General features: G+C 40.1%; 1 protein-coding gene across 2 annotated transcripts; it reads right to left on the reverse strand.

Moving 5' to 3' along the window:
* Nucleotides 1–400: 400 nt before the first annotated feature.
* LOC124692097 (probable LRR receptor-like serine/threonine-protein kinase At1g53440) lies at nucleotides 401–11,348 on the reverse strand. Of its 2 annotated transcripts, none has more exons than XM_047225397.1 (24): nucleotides 11,063–11,348; nucleotides 9,156–9,324; nucleotides 8,953–9,024; nucleotides 8,808–8,876; nucleotides 8,650–8,721; nucleotides 8,481–8,552; nucleotides 7,550–7,621; nucleotides 7,401–7,472; nucleotides 7,237–7,308; nucleotides 7,042–7,113; nucleotides 6,883–6,954; nucleotides 6,392–6,463; nucleotides 6,173–6,250; nucleotides 5,970–6,029; nucleotides 5,853–5,888; nucleotides 5,701–5,750; nucleotides 5,238–5,608; nucleotides 4,665–4,860; nucleotides 4,410–4,541; nucleotides 3,020–3,174; nucleotides 2,396–2,606; nucleotides 2,035–2,260; nucleotides 1,687–1,837; nucleotides 401–992 (listed from the first exon to the last, which is right to left on the reverse strand). In XM_047225397.1, exons 1-24 carry the CDS (start codon nucleotides 11,172–11,174, stop codon nucleotides 627–629), a joined length of 3,030 nt encoding a protein of 1,009 aa, XP_047081353.1. In that variant the 5' UTR covers nucleotides 11,175–11,348; the 3' UTR covers nucleotides 401–626. The 2 variants fall into 2 exon arrangements, with proteins under 2 accessions (XP_047081353.1, XP_047081352.1); XM_047225396.1 differs by having other exon boundaries at nucleotides 2,035–2,269; nucleotides 11,063–11,346.
* Nucleotides 11,349–12,055: the final 707 nt, after the last annotated feature.

Below are 12,055 nucleotides of genomic sequence, written 5' to 3' on the forward strand. Positions count from 1 at the left end.
AGGCGCGGCAGCCGGCGGCCACGGCGAGGGGGTGGACCGCCGCCACCGGAGTGGCAGACGGCAGGCGCAAAAGGCGGCGCTCGGGGCCGCTCGCTACGCTCGCTCTCCTCTCATCGTACCAGTCTTCACTCTCGAGTCTCCACATGAGTTCGTGATTACAATCAACTTCACTCTCCTTATGTTTTTGTCCTCTTGAACCGATACAACAACTTCTATCATTTGCCATTTTATGTGTCACTGACAGGTGGTGGTCATGTGGCAAATAATAGACACTTTAAAGAAAAGTGTGGCAAATCATAAAATAACAAGAGACCCAAGCGCAACCTCTCCACAAGAGTTCCAGAATACCATCAAGGCATCAAGTTCACTCCTTGTTTTGACATGACTCTGGTCACATATGTTTTGGTTCTCTCGAAACAATGACATTTTCTTAACACTTCACGAGTTAGACACATCATTTCCATATTTTTCTTGTCAGATGTCACGGGCTATTTCACAAGAAACATGAATGGCAACATCAATTTCGAATCAGAAAAATTGTGCTAAATACTTGTCCATTTACTGTTACTGAAACATGCCCGAAAAAATGTTGGCATTGTTAACCTAGCTTGTTTTGGCTGTGAGGCTCACAGCTTCAGAGAAGATGAGCTTGAAGATGGGAGGTAACCGCTGTCCTTACCGCTGTACAGCAAGATTGATTGATCACTTGATGGCGCAAAAGACCAATCTGTTCGGCTGTTCATGGACTTCCCAGACTGGGCGATACTGAACCTCAAGTCTTCCTGTAGATCATCGTCAGGCGTAACCTCAATAGGGGCTTGGCCACAAAGCATCTTCACCACTGAGGACATTCTCGGCCGCTGAGTCGGTAATGTGTTTGTACATAGAAGAGCTACATTCAGCATCACCAGTGCTTCTTCTTGAGAAAATTCAGAACCAAGACGCTGGTCGACAATTTCTAAAAGTCTCCCTTCCTGCTTCAATCTTTCGGCCTAAGGGAACAAATGCAAAGAAACAAATACTGTTTAAAATGTGTCACAAGATTATCAGCAGTTAATGTTTGTCCATTGAAGAATTATACAGTAGTAGTTTTCTTTTAGAATATGCAATGCTTGTGTCAAAAAGCTTTGTCGAGAAACATAGTACTCCCTCTGATCGATAATAAGTGCCGGGAATTACGGATCGGAGGGAGCAGTAGTTATTCCCGCATTTCAGTTTCTAGCCCGATTTTGATGTGGTAAAAGAGGTTTAACAGTTATAATATGTCATTTAATAGGGTTATATATAATCCCACGCCAGCATTTCTTGTAGTAGTGTTTTTGCGGGTAGTTGGTGCTTCCTTGATCTAAATACATGGCGACCTAGGAAAATTTTCCAAATGGAGGAACTAACATCCCAAAAGTACATCTCGTGAGACTCTGGGTGCTACCTCAGTGGCAAAGATTGTGAGTGCGCAGGCAGCCCACCCGGATTCGAGTTCCAAGGGGACAAATTAAGCGGGGTGTTATCTAACGCGTATAGCCATTCCCCCGTTGAGACCTCTCCAGCAGCGGATGGAGAGGTCTCATCCTCTATCTAACAACGTATATCCAGTCCCCCATTGGTCAAAGTTTATATTAGGATTTATGGCATTATGACATTTGTTAGAGACAAAAAGTTTGTACCGAATAAATCATGATAGCATACCAAATCAAGAAGATGGAGATATTCTTCTCTTGACATGCTATTTGTATTGCTCTCCCCGCTAACAATCTCTAATGTCACCACTCCGAAACTGTAGACATCTGCTTTACGTGTCAAACAACCTCTTGTGGCATACTCAGGAGCCATATATCCACTGACAAGAATTAATAGCAGGGTGAGACGACAGAGACTGAATATTTGAAGGAAAAAAATTAAACATGTGAAAGTCAAATATAAAATGAAGACATTACAGTAGCTGAAACTAACAAGGCTATCTGAGAATATGGACATATCGATTCAAATATAATAGAAAGATAAAAAGATATACAAGCAAGTGGCAGAAGAGCTTACACAGTGCCAGCAATACGAGTGCTCACACGCCCACAGTCATCATTCAGCTTAGCCAAACCAAAATCAGATATTTTAGGTTGAAGTCTTTCGTCAAGAAGAATATTTGACGGTTTGATATCTCTGTGGACGATTTTCAGTGTTGATTCCTCATGGAGATAGGCTAGGCCCTTCGCGGTTCCAAGGCAGATGCTATACCTTGTTGGCCAGTCTAATTTCAATTGACGTTCTGCGCGGCCTAAAAATGCTCTTTTATTAGAACAAGGTACTTTCCAGGTATGATGAGTGTTGCACTAATTGGACAAATTCATTTCAGAACTGAAGAGACAACTTGAAAAATAGTAAGAGAATCACAGGATCTTACCAAATAGTGCACGGCCAAGACTATTATTTTCCAGGAATTCATACACCAGCAGTAGCTCTTCTCCATCAATACAACAACCATAAAGCCTCACAAGGTTTGGATGTCTTAGAGAAGATATTATTCCTATCTCATTCAAAAACTCACGATTCCCTTGGCTTGATTTCGAGGACAGTTTCTTGACAGCAACTGCAGTACCATCTGCTAGAGTACCCTGAAGGACAAGGGATTTTATGTATTTTGCAACTTACGAAAAATGTACACATATAGAGAATATTTGTTTTAAAGCTACTAGTTGGTTGATTCACCAAAATTATTACTTCCTAGATCTAGAGTACCCTGAAGACAAGGAATTCAAAGAGTGTGTTACAACTTATGCAGTTACATACAATGTTGCATTTAGCGAGAAAAAAAAACAGGTACAAAATGGAAATGATTGTTTTGCTTCTACTAGTTGGTTGATTCAGATACGTGATTACTTTCTAGATTCATTAGGTGGTATCTTAGATATTCTGAGAATGTTCAACTAAATATTTTATCCTAAAAATGTTTGTGGTATTCTTAAAAGAGGGCCATTATTTTTTCCCCATGCGACCAGAAGAGAATCTTAAATTCAATAGTTTTTACCTTGTAAACAGGTCCAAAGCCACCCTCACCTATTTTACTTTCAGGATCAAAATGTTTTGTTGCAGACTCTATCTCTTTTAAGCTAAAGAAGTACTGTGCCCTCGCCTGAAGCTCAGAAGTACTGGTATTCCTTCCAAGGTAAAATAATTGTCTACCTGTGATACACAAGAAAATATAACCAGGACATAAATGCAGCAAGTGGCTTTGTGATATTAAATTAAAAAACAACATAAATCGTATTTGTCAGGCTTAGTTATGAAATAAACTGTCTCACTAAAATTATTCTATATAAACTACCTTATAAGCTTCAAAACATGGCCTGTGAATAAATGAGTATTCAGCCATGAATGAAATTGAGGAGCCAAATGACTCCAAAATTAACACCGAACAAGGAGCTTTATTCATTGTGTGAGTGAGAAGTATTTTTCCCAAGAAAACAACGGAAAGTTTAACAGGAACTTTTGGGAATCTTGATGTTATTATAAGCTCAGAAATGACAAATATTTCTTTTGGTGCCAGAGGGAAAAAGAGGGTATTAGTTTCGACTTGCAAACACCAACTTGCAGAGGAGCAAGGAAATATCTTACGTTTCTACAATACACCGGTGGAAACCTTGTGATTTGAGTGCTGAAAAATTCTCGTACAAGAAATAACAGCAAAAAAAACTTCCGTGATATTCTATATTGCGAGATCAGGAAATGCAATGCTCAATATTAGCTAGCAAGAAACAAAGTATATATATTATAAATATAATAAATACCGGCAACAGTTTTTTTTGTCTTTAGATATAACTAACTGTATAAATTTAATACCGCACAAACAAGTGGAGATTTGGTGCACATGGGCACCAGTAATCCCATTTTTTTTATATCGAAAATCATATTTCTGAGTTTGAAAAATTCTGAAAACAACACAGGATGTAGCCAGTGATGTATACCACAAACGTGCAACTATCAATTGGAAATAATGTGTATTTTGAGCTACAAAAAGAATGTGGATCTGAGTATCACATTTTCAAATCTCCAAAAAAAAATCTGATTTTGTAATTGTTGTGTAGCCCATAATAAAAAAGAATTTTGCATTGAGATTTTTCATGATTGTAGGATATATCATTGACAAAGTCCAGAATTGTTTTAAAAAAATTAAACTTATATATATGATTTTTGATTTTTTGTTAATATAGAGGGATCAGTAGAGCTCATGTGCCAAAAGACCTTTCCGCGCACAAAGGTAGTATCTTCAAGGTTGCTTAAGTGTGGTGTTTCAAAGTAACTAAAAATACTGATCAATTATTAATTTACAAGAAATATGTTAAACCAATGACAAGGAAAATGACTTAGAACATATATGTAGAAAGAATGACAAAAATAAAATTATAAGATCAACTCACCAGTTCCCTTTCTATTCTTTTTCCGGAAGACTTTGATATAGAAGGCTACCAGCAGAAGTACGATAACTAGGCATGATGCTGTTATTATGGTAATAAACACTCCAGTAGAGATACCATGGTGATTCCTGTGCACTGCACTAATATTCATTTAGGTAACTTCCATGCATATAAAATACCGTTGTGCAGTCTCCACTTGACAACAGAACAAAAATGCCAGGCTAAAAGGCTAGCAGGAGTGCAAAACTGAAGACTTACCTTGTGTCACAGATATGGCTGAGATCAATGGACCATACACACCCCGGTACGGTATAGCGGTTGTACCTTTGCCTCCCCAGTAGAAGTGGATTTCCAACGTATTTGTCGTGATATTGGTTGTGAAATTCATTGAAATTGCCCGATTGACACCGCCAGCCACATCTTCAATATTAAAATCTTTTAACACTTTAGCACCCTGAAATGATTGAAGGTGCTAAGGTCACGAGATCAAGGAACAGCTTTATCAGGAACTTTTACAGAACTTTATGTTACCACAACAAACATTAAGCTACTCAGAGAAATAAAAAATCACATTTCACTTGTCATCTTTATGTCCAGCCTCTGATGTTCAGTCCACGACTTGAGTTTGTAGTTAATATATTTAATAGTAAGGCAGAGAATGATCCAGACCATACAATGCTCTGCAGTATGGTACTATAATAGTTGTCTATCTCTGGAACCAAAATTGCATTAAGATGAGCAATGAACTAGAAAAAGTTGCAAAACAAGAATCAAGATGCCAGCAATTATTATGGTAAACACAAGAGGACACATCACAGAGCGGATCTGTACCTGGATCAAGACTTCAAAAACACGCTTTCCATTGCTAGAATATGTATGATCGTCTGTGAACATAATCTCAGCAAAATGAAGATTGACTAGATATTCACCATTCTCCATGCAAAGGCCATAATATTTCAGCGAAAGAGGGGAGAGGCGAGCTTCGGTATATAACTCGGGATGAGCCAGTGCGAGTCTTGATTTATTTCTAGCGATGTAGTCAGCATTTTCATTACCCACAAAATCTCCTGTACTACTATAAGCCCACCTCTTATCATCAGATAATACAAAAGTTGATGTTCCAATTTGAGATGAATCATCCTCATAGACATTCCCATCTATCACAACACTTCTACCACCACAGTTAATGAACAGGGAGTAATCTGAAAGTATTTGAAGTAATTTTCAGATGCCATTAGATATTTAAAGTTTTAAACGTACTGCTGGTCCATCTCCAGTGTGCAAGTAAACTTACATTGCGGTTTGCCCATGCAGGGAAGGTTCTTTCTTAAACATGGCCGCAATCTTGCAAAAAAACAAAGAAGTACAAATGCACTAAAGCCTTTCTTTCTTTCAAGGACATTTCATATAAAATAATCATCTGGACATTTAAGTATAGAATCTTACGAACTGTCATTCGTTGAGAAGCTTGACACCATATTTCTGCAATTATAGCATGCAAGGTATGTGAGCACCATGCAAGGCAAAGTTAATGAGTGGAAGATCTTTGAATGCGCAACATACACATTTGCTTGCTGACACTCAGTTGGAGGGTTACCCGTGAAGTCATTATACGACACATCCCTGAAAGACATTTGTGAAATGTCATCCACGAACAAATCACAGAACAGAAGGAGAAAAATAATAGTGCAAATCATTCCTTATTATCCATAAAAAGTTACAAAACACTGTATCCACAGAAAAGTACTGCATTGAGGAATACGCACATGTTTACTTTATTGCTTGCCTTGTTTTTCAACATCCAAGCAGGCAAATCTCCAGTCAGCATGTTATCTGTTAAGTACCTATTCTCAAGAATTGAAATGAGGGTATTGGAAAATGTATGATAAAACATAATGTTGGTGAGAAAGTTTTAGATTATACTGTTGAAAAAGGAGACAATAGGTTGGATTGCAAACTTATGTCTCACAGAATAAATCTCTTACAGAAATTGTAGTGACACCATTCCTCCAAATTCTGCTGGAATCTGACCAGAAAACTTGTTGAAACTTAGATCCCTGAAATTAACAACAGAGTGCAATCATGAAGACTATGCCAGATATTCATATAACCATACATGTACATCAGCTTTAAAGAACAGCTTTAAACCGGTGAATATATCAAGAAAGCACAAAAACATTTGGAATCACACAATATATCCAAGCTGTCACTTCACCTAAGGAGATCTATTCCTGCAAACCCCTAACATAATATACTCCCTCCGATCCATAATAAGTGTCTTTAGTTCAAATTTGTCCAAATTTGACCTAAATTTGAACTAAAGGCATGACACTTATTATGGATCGGAGGGATACATAAAATATAAATTTTCTTGTTCCACCCATACTGATGGTTGCCAAGTGCTACTAGTAAAACAAATGGAATACCCACTCTAAAACGAGAAGATGTGAGGCATTATAAAAACAGGATTACTTACAGTACTTTTAGATACTGCATTTGACCAAGGTAGACAGGTAACTTCCCGTGTATGGAGCAATTTCGCAGAACCCTGTAATGCAGAGAGAATTCAGTATTCTGGCGATCAGGTCGGAAGAGCTACAGTGAGCTGGTACCAAATACACAGAGGTAAACTCACAGTTCCGTTAGGTATTGCGCATTTTGTAAGGGAGGGAAATTCATGCTTGGTCCACTCAAATCAGTCACCCTCCTGATTATGTATGTACTACCATTAATCAATGAACTACTTTCTTCAAAAAATAAACAATCCAAATACAAGATTCTAGTAAGCATATCAGTAGGACGCTAGTACAGAGAAGTAAAATGTACATACAGTTCTGTTAAGTTTCTCAACAAAGCTATTTCTGAAGGAATAGGCCCACTCATCAAGGTACCCTGCATATCTCTGGAAAGTGGAGACAATATGTAAGGAAAAAACTTTGAGTCAACAGAATAAAAATCATTTCATGAAATGTTCCATATGAGAGTGACACTAACATTCTGTTGAGCCGTTGCCAGTTCTTTATGAAACTAGGTATCCTTCCTGAAATGTTGTTCCCATCAATTCGGCTGCCATTTGCCAGATAAAAAATCAAGAGTTGCCACAAAAGAAATAAATTTACTAATCAAGTAAGAATGAGACATACAAATCTGTCATATTTGTCAGCCTGGAAAAGGTTGAGGGCAACTCTCCTGTGATGTTATTTGCAGAAATGAAACTGTAAGAGAAAAATGAGTAATAATTCAAGAAACTTTAGATTACCCTTCATAAAAATTATTCTCAAAGAGCTAGTCTCAATATTTTGGTATTAATAAAATGCATCAGTATCTCAGGGGAATGGAAAATAAACAGGAATTGTCTAAATAAGATTTACAACATGACCTTTTAGCTATACTGTCTAGTGGCTGTAATAATGTGAGAACATTAACACATAGAAGGTGCTATGTGAATATTTTTGTTCATTGGATATTCGAATTCATGATATGTCAAGTTGTAGCTGGGCAAAACCTCAAAAGATCCAATTGAAACATATCCTAAGTTTAAATTTTTCGAGTCAAAAAATAATTAAAAAAATGTAGGTTAATCTTTAGTATCTAGTCTTCAGTTCAGATGCACAACAGTTCAATGGCAAAGTCCCTCAGTAGTGAGGATTTACCAGTGAAAAGATAATTCAATTATCATAGTGTTGTGGACGCTAGTAAGATGGATGTGGCCAGCCGGATGGCAATAAGACCAGGGATGGGCGTACTGTATCAGGAGACAGCAAGAGTCCTTTAGGAAAGTGTAGAATTAGGAAAGAGCACTTGTATAAGGAAAGGTCCAATGAGTCCAGTCGTATTAGGAGAGGTCAAGGGTCTAAGCATCCACAATATAAGGATGTCATGTATCTAGGGTTGAGACAAGCAAGAACAATCAATCTAATCTCTCCCTAGTTTTCTCTCTTCTCAACCTATATGTCTTCCCAACCCCTCGCAGCCACGCCGTCTGGCTATCTTCTGCACGTTAGTTATCCCGTTGTGGATCTAAGTCCACAACACATAGATAGTAGCTTTGTCTGAGCAAAAATAAGGACTTACAATCTCTCCAAACTGATGATGTTACCCAACTCTGGTGGAATAGGGCCCTCAAACTGATTGGCTTCTAGCTGTCTGCAGATAATGACTGACAAAAGTTAGCTCTTTTCATCTTTCAGTTTTACCCTAGAAAGCTGCAGGTACTTGTAATCATAGTGTGGTTAGAACTCACAACGACTTCAACATTGGCATACTTGCAAGCTCCTTAGGTAGTGTTCCAGATATGCGATTTCCCTGAAGAGACCTGTAGTTTCACTAGAAGGTTGAGCAAATGGCACAACTTACATGCTTAATTTTGACAACATGATGGTGGGGACGTGCAAGACATACAGATTAAAAACTTGTAAGCTAGCCCATGATGCTGGAATCGGTCCTTGAATGAAGTTGCGTGACAAGTCACTGCAATGTTAACAAAACATTTTGTTGATGAACTGTGAATATCCTGATATTCCAGTAGATTAATTGAGTTACTTACAGATAACGTAGATAAGTAAGGTTGACAACTTCTTCAGGTAGAACTCCACTAAGATTCAGACGCATAAGCTGCCTGCGATGTATATAAACAAAGGCGTGAAACAATAGCATTAAGCGCAAAATGGAAGATAGGGAAGAGTTGAAGGATTATGGATAAGAACCATTTCAGAGCACATAAATTATTGAGCAAATGGCATATCTTACAAGCTAATAATATGACAGTTGGTGTGGTTCTGGAATGAACAATCACATGTCACATTGCTGACAATAAATCCAGTGGAGTTAACCCAAGTTCCAGACCCAATGCATGGATCCACACTGAAATCCCAATCCGTCTTGTTAAGCTTGCGTGCTATACCTTTGAGAGCTTCCACTGAAAAAAGAAAATAAAGTTTAAATATTAACAGAATGATGTTAGTACGTACGAACATTAGGAGTGTTGATCTCTTCTGTTCTTTCCCATTCCACAGAAAGAGATAAACAGACACCAGTAGCATCAGATTAGGAGTGTTGATCTCTTCTGTTCTTTCCCATTCCACAGAAAGAGATAAACAGACAGCAGTAGCGTCAGATTAGTATGGCAAAGGTAAAGTAATCAGACATGAGCATTTTTCAAATTGGTACAGTATGCTGCTTAATTATCATTATCGTGGAATACAGATAAATGAATTGTTCAGTGAACTATGATGCAAAATTGCAGAATATTAAATGAAGGTGGTTTTTCATATTCCATTTCTCCAACTGTGGCAAAAAAAAATACAGTAAAGGCTACAATCCAACATCCATGCGTGCCTTGTATGATCCTACCAATATTCAGTTATCACCATGTGCCTGTGCGAGAAGCTTGTATATTTTGCTACCCACAAGATGTCAGCATTGTCAATGGCGTTGCCCTCTGACTTACTCAGCTACCATCTTCATGTTGCTGCCAGCACCTCATCCTTATCACTTCTCTGAAGAATCAGCGGTGGACCTTAGACGGCAAGAACACTACATTACTTGAAAAAATCCTTATCACTTATCATCAAGAAAGACCATTATCATTCTGGTGACATGTGGATGGCAGTGTTTGTTCCACACCGCAAGGAACCAGAGCACACCGCCATCACCTAAACTCAAAAAAGATGTCTTGTGACACCACTACGAGCCATATTTGGGCATGCCGGGAAAGACAGCCGGGGGTGCACCTCTCAGTAATTTCGTCAAACACCTGGCCCACTGGACAAGAGCAATACGAGCAACACCTACTCGAAGTTCTGTTATAAGTTGTGGGATCTTGGGGAAAAAGGAAGAGAGAGCGCGCAGATCTTGGGTCAAACATCGCGCTTGAGTTGACGACGTGCACTGAAGCGGGATGCTCCCACTTTCTTGACGAAGGAAGCGGCACCAGCCGCATGAACAGAGGGCTAGAACCTATAGCTTTATGTTTGACTGATACCCCGAATGAGCAGACTGGCATTTCTTGCTGTAGGATTAGGATATTTTTTCCCCCTACTGTCGAAAAAGGGACGTTTCTCTCGATTTATCTTTTGCGCAAGTACAATCCTACTCTGCTGCAAACATTTCACGGCAATAAAATAGGTACTGGTTATTATACGGACACATGAAGGCGTAACGATTATTTCAGATCAAAAGGTGGTACAGTATCTATCTGTAATTCTGTATATGCACATGAACACACGGAAGTTCCTTTTCTTTTTCGCCAGGAAGCACATGAAAACATTTGATAGCTAAAAACAATAGGTTAATCTCTCTCTCTCTCTCTCTCTCTCTCTCTCTCTGCCTAGTATTAGTAACCTGAACCAACAATTTTCTGATTGGTAAGTCGCTTGAGGAGAATCAGTACTAATTCAATTTTGACACTGCGCTGTTCGAATGAAAAAAATTACCAAGTTAATTAGGAATATTGAATTGGAAAAAATAAGAAGGAATGAAACTATGCAGAAAAACCACCATGCCGCGAGGGGAGGGGAAGGAGCAGAAGATGAGCTCAGCCAAGCAGCCACCCACACAGGTGCGCACACATGCTGCTTCACAGAGAGAGAACACCAAAAACAAGAGGCGGCCACAGAATTACTCTCAAAAGTAGGCACCGCTAGTGCTCCCCTCACCTTCTTGCTCGGGCAGCTTCTGCGCCGCGCACCGGCCGCCATTGCGGAAGCCAAGATCCAGCAACAGGAGCAGGAGCGGCAGGAGACGGACGCCACGGTGGCCGCCTCCCATTTCCACCTTCCTCGTCACCGTCGATGTGAACCGAGAGGGAGAGCGAGCTCCTTCCTGCTGCTGCTGCAGCAAAGCTTCTGCGCTCTGTGTGCCGCCGTCTATGGCCTCTGGATTTGGAATTGGGAATAGCTTAGCTATCGTGGCCGGGAGGCGCGTCGGCGTCTGTGAGTGTGAGTGCGTGATGTCGCCTCCTGGCAGGCGGGTGGATGGCTGGACGCGCGCGGTTTAATTCTACACGGTACTACTATGTCTGTATGGGTTTGGCGTGGTGGCGAATGACGCTACCACTGCCCACTGGTACGGCTGTCGCAGCCGGATATGTAATTAGCTCGTCTTGTTGTTTGATCAACTTGTTCGTTTCAGGTCCAAGAACTAAAGCACGCGCACCCAGCTTCAAGGTCACCGGGAGAGTCTCCACTAGCCCGTGTGATTTTACTTTTACAAAAAAAACATTTCCTCCATATCATCATTGAACAGCATTCATATAATTCCTTTCCAACATCAAGAGAGGCTATATCTATCTAGAGGCCTCTCTGTCAGGCTCACTTTCCCCACCCCGCACCGCTCTCCTCCTCTCCTCCTTTGAGAGACTTCAAGTCGCTCCCGGCTCCTTCCTCCGCCTTCTCCGGCGGCCTCGCCGGCCGGAGGGGTTGGAGGGATGGAGACTGGCCCCTGTATAGGTTAGTAGCTAGGATAGTTTTGGGCTATATGCCCGTAGTTTGGAGCAGAATCCCCGATCTATTCGGCCAGATCGGTGGATGCCTAGGGATTTCTGTTCGATCTATTCAGCTCCGGTGGCCGGAGGTGGATCAATCGACGGGAGCCACAGTCTCCGTCAATAAAGATGTTCTTGCTGAGCTCTGCTTGCTGCTGCAAACACC

This window comes from Lolium rigidum, chromosome 2 (assembly GCF_022539505.1).
Source record: "Lolium rigidum isolate FL_2022 chromosome 2, APGP_CSIRO_Lrig_0.1, whole genome shotgun sequence".
In the NCBI taxonomy this organism is placed as follows: Eukaryota; Viridiplantae; Streptophyta; class Magnoliopsida; order Poales; family Poaceae; genus Lolium; species Lolium rigidum.

Coding starts and splice junctions, on each gene's coding strand:
- LOC124692097 (XM_047225396.1), bottom strand. CDS start 11,174: ATGGGAGGCGGCCACCGTGGCGTCCGTCTCCTGCCGCTCCTGCTCCTG. Junction 7,473..7,549: donor CTGACAAATATGACAGATTT/GTATGTCTCATT, acceptor GGCAAATGGCAG/CCGAATTGATGGGAACAACA. Junction 4,542..4,664: donor AGCCATATCTGTGACACAAG/GTAAGTCTTCAG, acceptor ATATTAGTGCAG/TGCACAGGAATCACCATGGT.